General features: G+C 37.0%; 1 protein-coding gene across 2 annotated transcripts; it reads left to right on the plus strand.

Moving 5' to 3' along the window:
- Positions 1 to 761: 761 nt before the first annotated feature.
- On the plus strand, positions 762 to 18,075 carry LOC139769100 (uncharacterized). 2 transcript variants are annotated; one of them, XM_071699867.1, is made up of 4 exons: positions 762 to 1,545; positions 12,195 to 12,301; positions 12,621 to 12,818; positions 15,201 to 18,075. In XM_071699867.1, exons 1-4 carry the CDS (start codon positions 1,463 to 1,465, stop codon positions 15,710 to 15,712), a joined length of 900 nt encoding a protein of 299 aa, XP_071555968.1. In that variant the 5' UTR covers positions 762 to 1,462; the 3' UTR covers positions 15,713 to 18,075. The 2 variants fall into 2 exon arrangements, with proteins under 2 accessions (XP_071555968.1, XP_071555967.1); XM_071699866.1 differs by lacking the exon at positions 762 to 1,545 and adding an exon at positions 8,167 to 9,866.
- The last annotated feature ends 217 nt before the right edge of the window (positions 18,076 to 18,292 follow it).

Consider the following 18,292-nt stretch of genomic DNA (forward strand, 5'->3'; position numbering starts at 1 on the left):
ATAATTTAATTACAATTATCCGTATGTACTGTATTGATATCGAATCGATCAACGAGAATGAAACTGGGTGATTGTACAATAACTAAAACAACGTAATTAGAAAATAATATCGATAATGATAATAAAAATGCGCATGTGTTTACTGAAATTACGCTGCGTCATCACAGCCTAGTAGAAAATCCCAGCCTGGCAATGCACTATCGAACATTAATATCTTAAAATCATTTTACACGTGATAGATACGGCAATCTATATAATTTTCTCCTTTTTTTCTCTTTTGCGATTATGAAGTTGCAAGTGAAAGATAAATATTTTCTATCTTTTAAACATTAAATGGCACACGTGCGTAATAATGCATCGAATTTTGGACATATGCAATCTACATACATACTTATCCGTATATTTTCTGTATTTATATGTACAAAATGTATGTGAGAGAATCGTGTTTTAATTAATATTATATTAAAATTTAATTCGTAAAGTTATTGTACTTTTTAATCTATAAACCCACGATAATAACTGAATTATATATGAGAGAGAAAAATTAATTTTTTAGAAATGTAATTTAAATATATAAATGCAGGGAAAAACAATAATGCAAATGTAAGTCTCTTGCATCATTCGAGATCGATGAGACTCGATTATATTTCGGCCCCCCTTCGACGTTATGATTTGCGGTAGTCAAACTAATCTATGTAGGGTGTTATCGCGCCGATAACGTTGCCGGAGCTCCTATCAGGTAGCCATATTTTTGATACAATATATAGGTGATCGATATATTGCCACATAGTTCTCAGTAAAACCTCGTTATCACGAGGCGGACGGCAGTATAATCTTGGTGCTGTTTTCCACGATAATTTTCATTAAATTCCTCTTTTGAGTGCCGAGTTGCTTCTCCAACAAATATTTGTCGAGTAGCTATCACGCGCGAGGGCGTTACAAAGAAAGTGAAAATCTTGAAAACTTATTTTCGAGAGGAGTTATTCTGTATTTCAACGATTAATGATGATCGCGTTATTAATCGCTCGTCGTATCCGTTTTAACGTCGGTGAATCGTATTGTAAATTCAATTTTTCGAGAAATTCTCGAGAATATATAAGTTAATCGCGCCACATCAAACGGAAGACTTCGTAAGACTTCCTTTCTTCCACTTCGTCGGAAGACTCGTGTCGCAGAATCATTGCAGAAGGATATGCGATGACACTTCGATGCGAAAAGCGCGTAGGATTTTCGAGGAATGCAAGCATGAAACGCGGGTCTATCGCTCTCGAGAAAAGATTAACGTATTGAAGGACTGTACGAAATCGTGAAGGAATTCCTTCGGTTGACTTCTGGATGAGTCAGCCGACGGCGGTACGTTTTTGACTTTTGGTCAGAAAGCCGCGGGATATCCCGACTTTTGTGTCGACTGCAGAGACGGACACGTTCGTTAATCCAGACGGTGAGGAAAAAAGCGAGAAAAATGGCAGCCGGATACGACGATTGTTACGATGCTTCTTGGCATTTGATACCGCCCGATTACGTCAGCAACGAGGAGGATTACAGGTAAAAAGCTCAACAGCGAAAGAGTCTTTACAGACACATTGTGTGTTTTGTGTCGAAAATAACGATTTAAAATAACAACATTTAGCTGATTTTTATCTTTCACGCTAGGTATCTAATAAAACTCGAGATTTTAGATGATATATAACTTCTAGCTACATGCGAGATTAATCAATCCTAAAATTCTTACCGAATATTAAATCAAATTCAAAATAAAATAGAAAAACTTATAATGGCAAACTTAATATTATCCGTAAATAAATCGTATGACTTAAAATGAAATCATCAAATATTTGATCTATCGAGGAGAAGATAAGCGTGCTCTATTTTGTAACATCTCAACACATATTTAATACATTATTCGATGAAAACGAAAACGTTTTTCCCAATTAATCTCGAGATATTAAAAGGATTATTCGAGCCCCGCGCGTTCGCGCGGGCAATTAACATATCTGATTAAGCCGATAGTACCGGAAACCGGAAGCGAACGTTTAAGAGCAGTCACGCATATCGGTTAGGCGAATCCTTCGGCGTAGAGTGGTACGCCTTGTTACACACCGGGACACACACGAGGAGCGAAAAGGGCCGTGCGGTATGCCGACACCTGTTGGTTTCCATCATAAATTTCGGATTAATCGTATTCCGCTACGCGATATACGATTCTGCTACTTCCCCCGTTCGTACGTTGCACCTGCGAGATCGCGAGGTCGTCGAATCAGCGAACATCTCGCCGAATGAACAATTATTTAATTTAACACATTGCCACCTAATTCTTATTTTTACATACACCTTATCCCTATGATCATCTCAATTTTTTTCTTTTGTTACATCCGGATATGTGAAAACCACGTGATGAACAGAGGACACAGTTTTTCACTTTGTAATATATATACGCATTATTTTCATCAGCTTGTTTGATTAATTATCCCAACCCTTTTTAGACAACATATTTGGAAATACGTTTGAAAGAAAAACATCTTTCGAAAATTCAAGTGTGACATTTTAGTTCGCTCATGAGCACTTTCTTTACCTGTGCGGACTGCAAGAAGGAAAACTCATCATTCCGGCATACTTAAAAATAACATCTTAAGCAGTTCTTAAACGACGCCGGTGGCTGGTGGCTTTTAACGAACCGTGCCAAGTCTAGATCGTGTCTAACAACACACGGCTTGGACGAGGGGCTTATTTTATGGAAGAGCAACCTTCTCAACAGGCCTCTTGAACGGGAATACTAAAGAAGTGTCCCTCGGGACCTACGTCGTCCGGTCTATACTAAGCTTCATACTACGTTCATTCATACTCCTGCAGGGCTCCATCGCCCTTCTTTGTGCTGACTTTATGAATGAACGTAAGATATTCTTCGACCGGTTTCTATCAAATTCAAACGGCTTTTCTTTCAGTCAGTCTCAATGAGAGCAACGGTGGAAGAAAAGCACAGCTTTTTTATCGATTACGTTAAACATTGATAGATGTCAATCATTGTAGAATATTTTTTCATCATTAGTATCCGTAATATATGTCACTTAAGAAGAAAATTCAATAATTTTATAGAAATTATTAATAATTAAAGCAGAATATGTTCCACTCTTTTGATCGTTAAAAATATCAAGAGACAATAGATATTAGATGTAAGATATTTAAATATTAAATAATATCGAACGTATAAGAAATGCATAATATTAAAAAACAATTGATTTTTATGTGGTTATTATTACATTTTTAAAGATCATTATTTGCATTATGCTATACATTGGTCATGCTTCGTGAAAATATGGAAGCTATTCTGTGGAGATTTTAAAAATACAAAAAAAATTCCTTCAGTTACTTTTGTAACTTTTTTGAAAAGGCTTTTGAGTATAGCGTGTATACGATAATATCCTTAATTTTTTTACAATAAATTAACATATTAAGTATAGTCGGCATCTTTTTTAAGGTGTTCAAAAGGCCGAAAGAAAAAGGGAAACCTTTTCGTTCAATTGTCCTGTCAAGGTCGTTAAAATTCTCTTTAACAACCACTCGAGTTATAATATCCTACAGAGAAAAAAAAAGGAGAGGGAGAGAGATCATTTCGATAGCCTGAGGTTACATGGTGCTCGAGCGCAAATGTTAGCTCAAACCTTGACCACACGTATATACTATAGTAAGAAATTATCTGCGTTCCAAATGCGATATCCCGAGGAAAAAAATTCACGGCTCTGGAACGGTGGGATGTGGTCAGGGTTACTTGAAAACTTAAGAGAACATTTTTCCTCTACACGTACCGGTGATAAAATATGAAGGACCGTTCGGCACGATCTCAGGTGTTTTTCTTTCGGCTGCCGCATCGGCAGGTATCGATATTGTGATGTTAATAGCAAGATATCCGGTCAAATGGGTGAATGGTCATTCATCGTGACACGTTTCCCATTTCCGGGACACACCTGAATTCCAGAAATAAGAAAATCCGAAGTGTCAAGTGGCCACTCGGCCGGCAAGTATTTTCATGAAACTTAGCTTTGAGCCTTCCGAAGTCTCTCTTTCTCCATTCGGTTCTGCAGGCGATTCAAGATGAAAAGAATATCTATGCATTAAAAAGGGCAATATTTTATTTTTCGTTTTATACGCAATATCTACTAATAATTATTACTAAAATATTATACATACATGTATACTGAATATAAACTAAATTGTTAATTAATTGTTCGATCAAACATTATTAAAAATATAAGTAAAATTTGCTATTTAATAATAAAATGAGACCCAAAGTTGCTCCGAAAATTCCCTTAATATATTTACAAGTTACTATTATCGGTAAATTTTATACGCGCACGACAGAAGCATTTATTGTGTGGCTTTAAGAAATTTTGCAAGATGGATTTGAATGACAATCTGTTGTGTATTAACTTAAATGTTAAGTTTAAAATGCCGATTGTTATAGTGTTTAAAAATATAAAAGGTGAACGGTCTAGCAAGCTGACCACCGAGTTAATCCAGTTTGAAAAAACCAACCTACTTTTTGGTCGAGTTAATCCGATCCATTGATCGTCGCCGGATTTACTTTTCAGATTTTCAAGACATTTCCGATATTCCGTCGGAAGTATTTTCGTGATTTTTAAAAGAACATAAACCGATAGTTGGCCACTTCGGACACAAAAGGTAGAGGAAAAGCAAGAAGACGAACGAGAAAGAAGGGCCTTCGTTTGACCACCTGGTTAATTTGAACCGCTGTTTGGTGGCAATAAAATTCTGTGTCTCGCGACAATAAGCAATAAACTGTTAACTGCTACATTTAAGCTAAGGGTTCGTTTCCACGGGTGCTAATACGAAGACAGTGGCGATACTACAACGTAAAAATGAGGGTTGAGTCAGCGATGAAATCAATTAGTCACAGAAGAAAACCTAGATTATGTTTTCTTTGATAAATAGCGGATATTAAGATATTGCTTAGAACTTGGACAAAAAAATATTGTACCTTCAATTTCAGTAATATTATGGCACTTATCACCTCTCAAATTGATATTGCCGTAACGTGACCAACTTTTATAGCGACTAAAAATGTCTGACTCTGTTCCAAAATATGATTTATCTTCTTCCATTAAAGCCGCAGAATTATATTACAAACGAAAACAAATTAGAACAAAGCAGTATTTCAAAATATCGAGTTAAATCCCCGCCATGTCGTTTGCACTCGCAAGTTTGCATCCAAAAATGTTATTAAACTAGAAAGTTCGGGAAGACTCCACTCGATCATTGGAGGGTTGCAATAATTCGCGGGCACAACTGCACCGGTGAAGCGACTATACGCGGCGGGGGTGAGGGAGAGAACAGTAAAACAATGAGACGCAGACAAATTGGGTTGCGTGCTCGAAACAAGTTGGCACAGCTATCGCCAAACAGTCGTGGGAGCTCAGCAAATGTTGCTCGATTGCCCGGAGAGCTCGAGACTTCTCCATTTTTTCCCGCCAACGCTCGGAACTTCCGGGACGAAGAGCGGGTCGAGGGGAGACGAGAAATCCGAGAAAAACGATGGACGTCTCGCGGGTCTCTTTCTCGTGTTGAACACGATTCTAACCGAGTTAGACGATGCGATGTGCATCGAACGAATCAATGCACGTATCGTTCGAACTCTTAAACTGCAATCCTGAACTTTTATAAACTAAGGATCTTATAGCACATGCAATAACATTTTTAAAAATACTATGACACACCGTATCAATACTTTCAATAATTATTTATCAATATTGTAACATTAATATCAATTGCATATCATAATCAATTTTACGCGCTCTTTATTTCCAATTTATTAAATATTCCAATGACGCCAATTATTTAAAGTAATAATCATTTATTCTTATACGTACTTTTAAATCTTTGTTACAAAAAATTATTCGTTTTCTCTCTAAAATTCTTGTAGTGGGAATACTGCCACTCCAGTGAGATTTCACTCTTTTGGAGTGAGATCTCACTCCAAAAAGAGTGAAATCTTACTCCAAAAGAGTGAAATCTCACTGGAGTGGCAGTATTCCCACTCCAAGAAATTTAGAGAGTATGTAGCATTATATAATATTTCCTATTTAAATAATTACTCTCGTCACATATCAGAATTTTTACTTGCGAAAAGTTTGTAAAGTAATAAATTTTCATAATCATTGATGTCATAATTTTATTATTACAAATATTTATTATTTATATTATTACTGTTATTACGATTATGCGTTCATAATCGTCGCGCATTGGTAACTCAGATATAAAATAACTGAACGTCAGCATCTTGACCGCTGAGAAATACAAGTGTTTCCCTGCTTTCCGGTAGCCGTTAGATTTTATTTCCAGATATAAATTTAGCCGCGGCCATGAGAAAACCAGGAAAGTCGGGTCCACCCTCTTCCGCACTTTTTGACTTTCTGTGTGGTGGAGCCGCGCGATTGTACGAAGACCGGTCTGAATAAACCGGAAACTCGCCCCATCGTCGCTCCTGTCCCTTTACCTGTTCCTCGCTTCTAAATCGCGCTTTTCGAAACCCCATTTTCCACCGTGCTACCGTCAGTACGCGCGTGCATTTATTGTGAGTGCCCGCATTCAGGTGGGCATCTCTCTTCTTGCGATTGGATACAACCTGCGACTCCATTCAGCGACGCCGACGAGTCCGACGTATCATCAATTTCGGAGAGTCGGCTCGATCGGGAGATCAAAAGTGTGGACCTCCCGTTTAAAGCGGAGCACCCAAATATTTCTTTAAATTTAACAGATACCGAGAAATGTTTAAGATAAATTAGGGACGTCAAAGAACGCGGATTGTGAAATTCGCGTTCTTTGAAAAACGTTTTCCCACCGTGAAGGCCTCATTCCCTTTATCCTTTATATCTTCGTTAACATTACAGAATTATAAAATGGCACACGTTGATTTCGCCGTGCACGTGTTGCACGAAAAATGTTGCAAAATATTCTGTGACGCACGACAATATCTTGACATCTTCGGTAATCAATAATGCTGTACAATCCTGATGTGTAATATGGCTTCGGTATTACCGCGATAATATTTTATCTGCGATCGAAACGTTGGGGAAAAAAGGTGACGAAGCGAATTCGATTCGATCAAATCGCATCGGGGCCCGCGAAATTATTTTTATGCCCGTAATTCCGATGGATGATGATACGTGTCGCGCCGAACGATAATCGCGAAACGACGGGCTTTATCTGCCGCTTCGACGTAATAAATGCGTGTCCGCGAATAATAAGTGGGTGGGTGGATGTAAAAAAGAAATCAGGTCAGCCTTGTCGTTGCACACCGACATGTTTTTTTTACTCGCGCGCGCGCGCGCGAAAATCGTGATTATCGGAGAGAAAAAAAAAGAGGACCAAGATCGTCACGGAACGCGCACGTAATAAATGTCTCACTATAAAATTAGCCGTCACACTCTTCGTCTGAATTATGCTGACAGTCTGCAGTCTGAGTTTATTTAACTGTCGCAGCAAATCTGACTTCTTATCCAACTACTCCGTACTACTTTACTTCTTCGATCACAGCTTTAGATTGACATCTTCAATTTGATTTCGTGTCTTTTTATTGGAGATTTTTACTTCAGTAAGCTATGCCTGAAAGAATCACGATCGCTCTAGTTTTATAAGACTTTATTTAATATTATTGTACTATTAAATTAATGATGTACACGATGCAAGAAAACGCACGATATTTGATTTGCGGAAACATCTCGTTTTTCGTTTTTCGTAAAATTTAGGCATATATTTCCCTCAGCTTCAATTATACTCGAATTCGCAGCCTTCGGCTTTTTACTCGAGCAAACAAGCTCCTAAAAGAGGACACAGTCGAGCCGATTGATCATACGTATCTCGTTCACATTCGTGTAACACTCGCCCGTAAGTCGCGACCACGCTTCTAACCCAGTTTTGCGTATCAATAGGCAGCGATCTGAGTGCCACGAGGGACGGGGAGAGGAAAGGGAGAAAATAGGGTGGGGGCAGAGGGAGAGAGCGCGAGTGAAAAATCGAAATGACACAGTAAAAGCACCGCTAATGCTCTTTCACATTAACACTCGACGTAAAGTATGCTCTCGGTGTAAAAAGCCCCCTGATCGATGAAGCCCGGCGATTGGCTCGCTCGCCGGGCTGGATTGAAATCAACCCCCGGGCTGTCGGGCGAGGGTTTCCCGACACGCGACCACCCCATTGGTCGACCGACGGTACCACCCCTCGGCAACTTGCCCCGGTAACATTACCAGTCGCACGGAGTCTCCCGAGCGAGGGATATCCTTCGCAAGATCGCTCGAAGTGGCGAGATTCTGCTAGATTGCGAATGCTAGAAGTGTGAAACTTACATATGTAAAAATTTAACAAGACGCGACAGACGTGAAAAAAAATACAGCGATAAATATTTTAAGAATTTTTATAAGTTTTCTTTAGCGAACGTTTTGCTAAAACTACACCTCAAATTACATTTTGGAAAAGAAGATTGTATTAAGACTGTACTATTCAAATTACAATTTTTTTTAATATGTAAAGAAATCTTTATTAATAAACATAACTCTGTAAACAGTCACAATGAAACCAGTTTATCTCTTAAAAAATTTGCAAATATTTTTTGCTTTTCTTGCAAATCGTCGAAAATAGATCGCTTTACAGATAAAAAATCAGCCAGTTTAATAAACTTATAGTTTAAATAAGATAAAATATTATTTGAATTTTCATGAAAATTACGTTATCATCGACATTGCGTTTATTTTTTAAATAAATGAGACTTCTAAAGACGATGACAACAATAAAAAAGAAACCAACAGCATTTTGCTATTCTGCGCTTCTCCCGTGGAAAACCTTCCCTAAGTTACCGCCGGGTATCGATGGCAGGGAGGGATACGCGACGAGGAGAACGAACTGGGGGGATGAACGAGAAATCCCCGCCTCCACGTAGAACCCGCCCTGCGCTTTGAGGGTGCTTGACAAGCGAAACTGCTCGAGGTAGGGAACACTAGCCGTCAAGTGCTCGTCGAGGACACTCAAAAACTACAAGGAGAGTCCTTCAGCTATTCCGAAAAGGAATCGGTAGCCTGCTTTTCGTGCCGCTCGGACCCGAGTCGCCTTTCGTGCAACCCATTGATAATTATTTGTGAAAGTGACCGATAGTTGCGACTGTCTCGAGAAAACGGCACGAGTATCAGTGATTGGATTAATTGGACTAGTTATTTATTCGTGTGCTAGACTTTTGTTGCGCGTACTCGAACTGTCATTGTGTGAAAAGTCAAAGTTATTTATGGTAAAATAGAGACCTATGACAGTGTTGTGTGACAAAGGTAGAAGAAAGTGAAAAAGAAAGAAGAATCTCGAAAATATCATGGGCAGTGGCAATCACGGAAAAATTGAAAAGACAAGAAAGATTTTTGAAGAAGTTACTCAAGCCGATAGAAATGAAGAAGTATAAATAAAGATATAAATATAAAAAGATAATACACCGTCGATAATGCGTCGTTAATTTTTTTCAAGTAAAAACAAATAAATTGTAAATTAAAAATCTATACACGTGGTGAAAGACAGAAAAGAGAAATTTCATCAGTTTCTATCTGTACTATTCAAGGCGAATAAAGACAAAAGAAGAAAAATGAAATAAAGGGAGAAAAGAAGACAGAAAGGAGAGATCCTCTAAATTGTTAGGAAAGGAGAATTTCCATCGTTAAAAGGTGTAATGATGTATTGATGCTAATAAGGACAAATCGAAATCTTTGAAATCTTCTCAAAATGGCAGATAAGAATAAGCTTTTACCCTGGCCGTTACTACCGTATCCGGCTAGTCTTTTGAATCACGTCTGGTACAGTCAACTCGCATTAAACACTAGGTAAATAAAATAAATGAAAGATTGATGTATTTAGTCCCTTTTGCTTTTTTGATTTCTTTCCGAAATTATTTATCATAAGAAAATAAGAGAATCGATGCACGTATCAAATATATTAAATCGTAATAAATAATTATTATTATCTCTATATAAACGAGAACAATTGTAAGAACGCACAGTTGTTAAATTTTAATAATGTACAATAAATAAGCAAGTGTTCGATAAATAGATTGAAAAGCTCGGGCTTTGTCGATAGTAATGTTTTTACGCGACGGATTTTTACGGCCCTCAAGTTCTTGCACGTGGCTTCATTAAGATATATCGTGCATTATCGTGCGATATCGCCAAATATCCGGTCGGCTATCGATACCCTTAATGCTCACTGGAACACGCATCACTTATCGATTAAACCTTACACGCGACACCGAAAAATCGCCACTCAATACTCTATGTTTACATGACAAGACACGTACATTAAACTCTAGGCAATGTTACAATATCAGCAAATAACATTATATAATATATAAGAAAGTCAAAATTACATTATTCCGATCTAAATATTTAATCTTGATAAGTGAAAATGTTTCTTCTAATTATTTTAACATTTTTTAAAAAAATGTTTGCTTGAAAATTTACATTTTAAAGTCTATCACTTTATAATTCTTTCATTTGCATTTTATATTATTTGCAAATTAAATTTTTTCGCTCTGTCTTTTAATAGAATTCATTTACTGTTTAATCAAATGTTTGATTATTTTAACCCTGCTTAACAACGCTTAATATTATTAGGATTCGAATCTCTTTCTAGTAAATAAAAATAAACACACATTTGTGTTAGCTTACTCAAGCACATTTAGGCATTACATATCTGTGGATATATATTATTAATCCTAATATTAATAGTCTAAAATCTACAGACGTATTATAGAAATTAATTTATAATTTTTGTCTTGTTATATTCACAAAAGGTATCATATGCAATATACTTCCTATATTCTTTTTTTTTAAGAATGTAATCGGTCATTATTTGAAGTAAAATCGTTCATCCGAATCGTTCATCCTCGACTAGTCCGGATAATAGATATCCTGTGATAACAGAAATCCTATTGTAAACGAATGATGAAAGCTAAATTCATACTATGTATAACAATTTTTTAATAACAAAATTAAAATGATGTAAGAAGCATTGTAATTAGAAGAGATTGAAATCGCGAGCGATTTCAATGCTGGTACTTAGAAATAATTATCGGCTTTTTGTGAGAAGCTCGATTAATGACGGCATTACCTCTCCGATATTTTAATTTGACTTTTATATAATTAAGTTAAGATTGCCTATAGATCTAATCAAATAAATAAATAAATTAGACTTATGGAAGTATCCACGCATCTATAAAATTCTGTTAAATAAAAATCGTAATCGACATTCACCAAAATCACGTGTTCGTAACTAAAAATGTGAAGCGAACTAAAGTCTAACAAAAAATTGTCAAATAATCATCGTCTCAATCCGTCGCAAATTTCTTGCATTTATCAGAATTTTCAAGCGGCAGTAAAGAATGTGTGACTCGTAAAAAGCTTATTCGGAAACTCGCGTTTCATGCCGGGAATATTTGAAACGTATGGCCGAACGTGACGCGATAATGGCTCATCTGGCTTAGGAAGCAGGCCAAAAAATTCGCTCTATACACAGGTCCAAAGACAGGTTGTTTGTGATCAAACGTGCGCAGGTATATTGTACCCTTAAAGACATTTCTCTAATCGGTCTAGTCTTCAAAGGGCTGGTGGCTTTTTGACGGTCGTCACACAGCTTTCAAGACCAGCGACGATCTCGAAAAATAAATCTTACCATAAAGAAGTGATCTTTGTGTCCGACTTTCTCGCAAAATCCGTTCGCATAAAACGCCAATTTTTGGCATCCCTCCAAACTTACCGCAAATATACGATATACACGTTTATTAAAATTAAAAAAATATGCAGAATATTAAATTTCTAAAGTATTATTATAAGCTTTTAATACCCGAAGCATATCAATCTATTTATCGCTATATATCTCGCCATTTCAAAGGATTAGTAAAAACTAACGGTGATATCAATATCTGATATAATAACGTGTGAACAAGCTCTAAAAGTGCATTAATAAGTATTTTACTAATCGATAAGTGCACATAAATGTCAAGATATGTATAATCAAATAATGTTGCACGTTATCTTTACGTACAAACTTATTTTTCACGAAAATTCTATAGAACAAATAACAAAATTTCTTCTACGATGCTATTTAATATTTCCTCGAGGCTAGAATTATAGCAGTTATGTAATTTTTTGTTACAGGCTATTGGAAAGTATGAAAATGCCGGCTAGAACTTCTGGTTTTGCAATCAGCGACATTTTGGAGCTAAACGATGCCAAGCCGTCGCAAGAAGAACCAGATGTGCAAGGTAACATCAAAATTATTACATTAACTAGACGTAATTAAAAAGAAACATCTGATATCATTATTATATTAACTAAACATAATTAAAAAGATACAAATCTGACATTAATTCCTTACATTAAAAAGCTACGCAAAGCAAATTAGATTTACGAAATAATACAGTTTTCATATCTTAAAATGTGAGTCAATTTGATTTCAATCTTAAAATAATCCGATTTTAAAATCAGATAAATTGCAAAGTTTCCGAAATTTCTTTGCTATACGCATTTCATAAGTGTATAGAAGAAGAAAATTAATTACTGTACTGGGACTTTGTGTTCTAGGTGCCACGACGGTTTTACCAACGGTCAACGACGTGCCGTCGGCTTACCAGCAATTTCTCGAGCATACAACCGCCATGTTGCAACCTATGCACGCTAATCTGAACAGGGGTACGCTACCACCGCCTCCACCTGGATTATTATGGCCAACTGGACCGGCACTACCGACAGCATTACCTCAACCCTTAGAGGAAGTGAATGGTGAGCGGACAAATACAATTCTTTATTTAATTGTCTACAGACTGAGGATACACGCGGCAGCAAAATTATAACATCCATCGCGTATAATTTCGATAGCGCATTTAATTACATCAAGAAATAATTATTAAATTTCAAAGAAAGTGCGCGAAATAGATAAATTATTCCGCATTATCAAAATCGTCACTCGCACCCAAGGAATAAGGCTCGGTTGGCTTCGATCGCTGCAGTTATTATCATTTGAGACGCATGTCTTCTCGCTCCCTTTCCTCACTGATGTGCGACGCACACGCGCTTTTGCGGGCGGGCGGACGAGGGAAGGCAGCGCGAGATGGAAACCCTTATTTATTTAGCACCCTACAATTGGTCCGTGAGGGTTAAGCAGGATCTAATGGTTCTGTAAAAGGTCCTCGTGGGTACCGCACAACGATTGGTCCGCGAAGGAGGACAGATGTTGAGTCGGGGACAGATGCGAGAGAGGGGCCCCGTGTCCCCGGCCCCCTCCCCCAATGAATCGGTATTGTCACGCCCAAAAAATTCGTCGGTGACCTATCCCGCGTTCCCATCTCCTTTTTTTCCGCGGCTACACGGTTTGCACGAGCGAAAAATCCAGGCAACGTGTCGAACCGTTGAGAAACGCATCGTGCGCGAATAATTGCGGTCCTGTAGCAGGTAAAGAGGGGAGAAGCACGATTGAGTGGATCTCTTTTATATCGGACGTTTACATTGTTCAGTGGACAGCGTATTACATTAAATTCTCTCCGAAGCTGAATTGTAAGAAATGTAGACAAAGTCAAATATGGCCTGAGCGATGATCTCGGAAAATTGTACGAGTTAGTCTTATGTTAGATTCTTTCATCGTCCGTCGCATTAAATATGTTAAAATTTTAAGCAGGATATGTAAAATTCCTTCTATCCTTATTTTTATATTACGAAAGAAATTAGATTACAACAAATTGATCTGCTCTCCTCGTAAAATTTCTCGATAAACAATTTTAACTTCAAATAACACAGCAACTGTATGTATATTTTAGATCTGTTCAAAGATAAAACTCATTTCTAATAAATAATTTGCCACTCAGATTAATAAAAAACCGGTCAAATCATCCCTTTCTTCGCCATCGCGTAGCGTCGGAGACATTAGTCGGCGGCGAGTGTTTAATTGAAATCACAGTGCGACTGCGAGTACAGTCTAATCTCCCATGAAAATGATATGGTTGATCCCATGGGGTCCAGCAGGGGTATCAAATAGGCTTTATATTGGTTCACACCCTCCCCAAGCGGGTTTCAGGGGTCGCTCACAAAAGCATATTGTACTACGGCGAAAGCCAGTATCCCGACGTTGTAGACGAAATTAGCCGGTATCTCGGCCGGGTCGTAACATTTACCTACACTTCGCTAAATGAAGTTATTGTATATGTATTTCTCGTGGCATAATTACCGCGTCAGCAAAATGACATTTGCCTCATCATCGCTTCATATTTTACGTATTGTTTAAATCAACTCCTTTATTATGTCACGTTAAATTGCAAATTATAACAATTTGTATATTCGACCGCTTCTATTCTCACAACTAATTAAATAAATTCTCTTCGTTATTTAATGTTATACAAACAAAAGTTTAAATATTGGAATAAGAGACATATTGGGGTAAAAAGAAAAATTTATATCTAAAAAAAAAATAACGCTTCCACGGGAAGGTTAATTCAGCACAAATGGATACGAGAATTAACTGTCTAATGTATGATTAGAAGAACTATTAAAAAATCAATGCAGGCTAGCATCTGCCAGTAATCAACGCTAAGAGCAATCGACGGCTGAATCGAAATGCAGCTGCAGTTCGTTAACACCAATCAAGTAATTGAGGCGGTTGATTACTAAACACTATACGTGCATCACTCCATCTAACTTACTTATTCGGATAATACACTGTAAATCCAAGTGTGTTATTTCTACACGCATAAGCGTTGAAAACTGACTGAAGCTCGTTTTACATGTTTTGTTGCGTGTTAAATTAACGCGTTTAATCGTATTAATACGTTCAACCGTGTTAAATGACGTCATTTAAAACGGCAAGAAATGTATAAGAAGAGCTTCAGTTAAAATAACACACTTGGATTTGCAGTGTAGCCTGACTACATCGACAATCTACGTATAATTCGCAAAAAAATGTACAAGATTTTAGTTTAATTAATGATAAAAAATTTTAACTCTCTCTCCTTTTCGGTCAATACTACATTATGTTAAAGCTGTAGATAATCTGTACGTTACAAATCTCATACAAATAATACTTTGAAAGGATATCATCTGCGAAAAGATAAAAACAAGATTCTTTTAGAATATGAGAAAATGTTATCTTAATTTCTTCCTTCTTCGCTTTTTCAGTTCTCCAACAACCGGACTCGACGAGCCCGGCGATCTCGGACATGTCGTTCCCGTCGCAGCAGGAGAACAGTCACGAGTCGTCGAAGGACGAAGAATCGCAGGACTTCGAGGACGAGCAACAGACCGGTAACGAGACGACGCAGCCCCACGAGACCGAGCACAAGAAGCGCAAGCGACGCGTGCTGTTCTCCAAGGCACAGACCTACGAGCTGGAACGACGTTTCCGTCAGCAACGTTATCTGAGCGCGCCCGAGCGAGAGCATTTGGCCTCCATCATTCGCCTCACGCCGACCCAAGTGAAGATCTGGTTCCAGAATCACAGGTACAAGACGAAGAGGGCGGCGAGCGAGCGCGTCGAGGCCAGCGGCAGCGGCTGCTCGCCCAGAAGAGTCGCCGTTCCGGTGCTAGTCAGAGACGGAAAACCCTGCCAATCCAAGTTGATAGAGCCTACTGCCTATCCCGGAAGCGGTCAGGTCCCTATGGCGCCATACATGCAGAAATATTGGTGGTAAGATGACTAGTCTAGCTGATTAGAATGAAACGATCCGGAGCGATGGTGATTCACGCTGATCACAATTATTACGCGAATCGATGGCAATTCCCGTATCGATGAAGATACGACTTTTGTATTACACTTCTGTCGCGACGAAAAGTTGTAAAGATACAAAGGATAGATGAGGAAGAAATTCAAGATGGAAGGCATGGGTGATCTTATGGCAGTGATGTTGAATATGTTAAGGTGTTCGAAGATTCGTGACGATTTGCGATAGTGATAACGATTTTGATTTCGGTATAATCGACGGTGTCAACAGAGGAATGAAAGATGAACTGGTTAACAAGTATTAGTTGGAAATGGTTGGCAAAGAAATTTTGAGAAACTTTTCTTATATTCGACTTGTAGTGTAAAATTGGTACATATCTAATCAGACTCTTGATGCAATTAATAAAATTACAGACATAGATATGTGATAAGATAAAAAGCTAAATCTGAGTTTGAAAACATGTTAACTATCGGGGTGTATTTCAAGACGCGCGTACACACAATCGGACCTCTCAAAGTAAAATTGGGTGAAATACGACGTTTTACGAAACACGTTTTACGAGTGTTTAACACGCGCGTCCAACGAACCCGAAGCAGAACTAAAATTGGTCAGTACATTTCTAGAAAAATATCTCGGCAAAGTTGAATAAAGTTAAGAATATCGATTTTTCTTATCTAACTCTTTCATCCAATATGTCATTTATCCAATATCTTTGAACTTTTTCATGATACTAAATTGTGAGAATTAGAACGAGATTGCAATTTCGAAAATTCGATTAAAAATTGGAATAATTATGATGGGTGAATATATCTCGTACATGAAATATGGCAAAGAAACTATGAATTAATTAATATATGTCTTGAAAAATATCAGTAATATCACAATGGGACTATAATGGTCCTCAAGACGAGCGAATATCGTGACATATTAGTCATTAACGTAGAACGTAATACGTAGCTTCAATACGTATGCACGGTCATTTACGCTGAAAGACGAAATGTTGATATTGAAAATTCGAAAATTGACAAAACTTTATCGTTAAAGATACAAGTAAATGCGAAAGATTTAAAGTCGCGACGCAAAGTAGTTTAACGAAGTAACAGATAATTAAAAAAACACAACTGGTAATTTCGCGAGTTCATAATTTCTTCAACCGAAGATAATTGAGATCCAGGACTGCGATTACTTGAAAGTTTTTACGGCAGGTGTTGATATTTATAGAGAAATTAGAGGCAGTAATATTGTCAGAAACCAAAGATCGTTTTCACGTCTAATGAGTTAGGTTTGACGTGAATAGATAAATAATTATAAATATAAGAAAACGCGTAGAGAAATTTCATTAGACGATATCGGTGTCGCGTTCTTACGAAATAGAATATTTGTACAAACTGTTACACATTATGATGACTCACGTATGTAGATTTCAAATTAGTCCTTAAAGCGTGTGTCACAAGAAGGGATATCTCGTAAGCGCAAGGAGTTTCAAATTAATCATAAAATCCATAACGTCTAACTTGATACCGCATAACTAAACATTAAAGCGCACTTAACGACTCTTTCAGAATGATAGTAAATCGCACGAAAATGGATTACTGCCACGACAGAAAGAGGTCGAATTCGTGGCTTAATTGCGATTCGCTAATTCGATCATCGGAAAAATTTGTATGATATAGGCATTTCTTCACACGATTCACACACATAACTAATGTAAACTGTGCACGTTTTTTCTTCATGTCGTCAAAACATTCGCCATACATGGTATTTGATAGATTTCCAAGATAGAATTCTATACTTGCAAAATAGTTACATAATTTTGTGGCTCTATACTCTGATATTTTTCAATTTTCGTAATAGATTTCCGTGGAAAAAAAAGGTCAGTTTGGGAATATGATTAACGAGTACGCAATTTTCATAGCGTACAACTGAATATCTCTGTCGGAATAAATTCGGCTTTGTTAATGATTTCGTTATATAGTATTAAAAATTTAATTAAAACTTGAGGGAAGAAGAACTTGCTAGGAGAGCAAAATTTTGTTGATATTAGAATGGACTTTAAATCGTTATTTTAAATTTAAAATATTTGAATTCGTCTGTACTATACTAATATAATAACGTTTCACGATTATTATAATACTACAATAATCAGAGAATTATATACGAGGATATATTATATATCCTAACATTGCGAGTAATCGCAAGAATATCCCAATGTTTCGTCCTTACTTAATTAATTAGTTATATGTAAGTTGTATATATGTACATTGTGTATAATATATAGTAAACTAATATATCACAGAAGCATATTTAATAAATCCGGATCTTAAAAAATCAAATTTTTATTGTCTGTTTTTCTCCATATCAATTTTATCCCAAAAGATCAATCTATCTCCCTCCCTCTCTTTTTCTCTCTTTCTTTCATTTCTTATGCTCTAAAAAATATATATATTATCTAATGTCTATTTCATAAAAATCCTATATATATCAAAATGTGCATAATAATTACTTAATTTTTTATATTAATAACAACATTTTATAAAAATTCTGCTGCAA

This window comes from Temnothorax nylanderi, unplaced genomic scaffold (assembly GCF_030848795.1).
Source record: "Temnothorax nylanderi isolate EJ_2023f unplaced genomic scaffold, tnyl_v1.0 TNYL_tig0020_pilon, whole genome shotgun sequence".
NCBI lineage: Eukaryota > Metazoa > Arthropoda > Insecta > Hymenoptera > Formicidae > Temnothorax > Temnothorax nylanderi.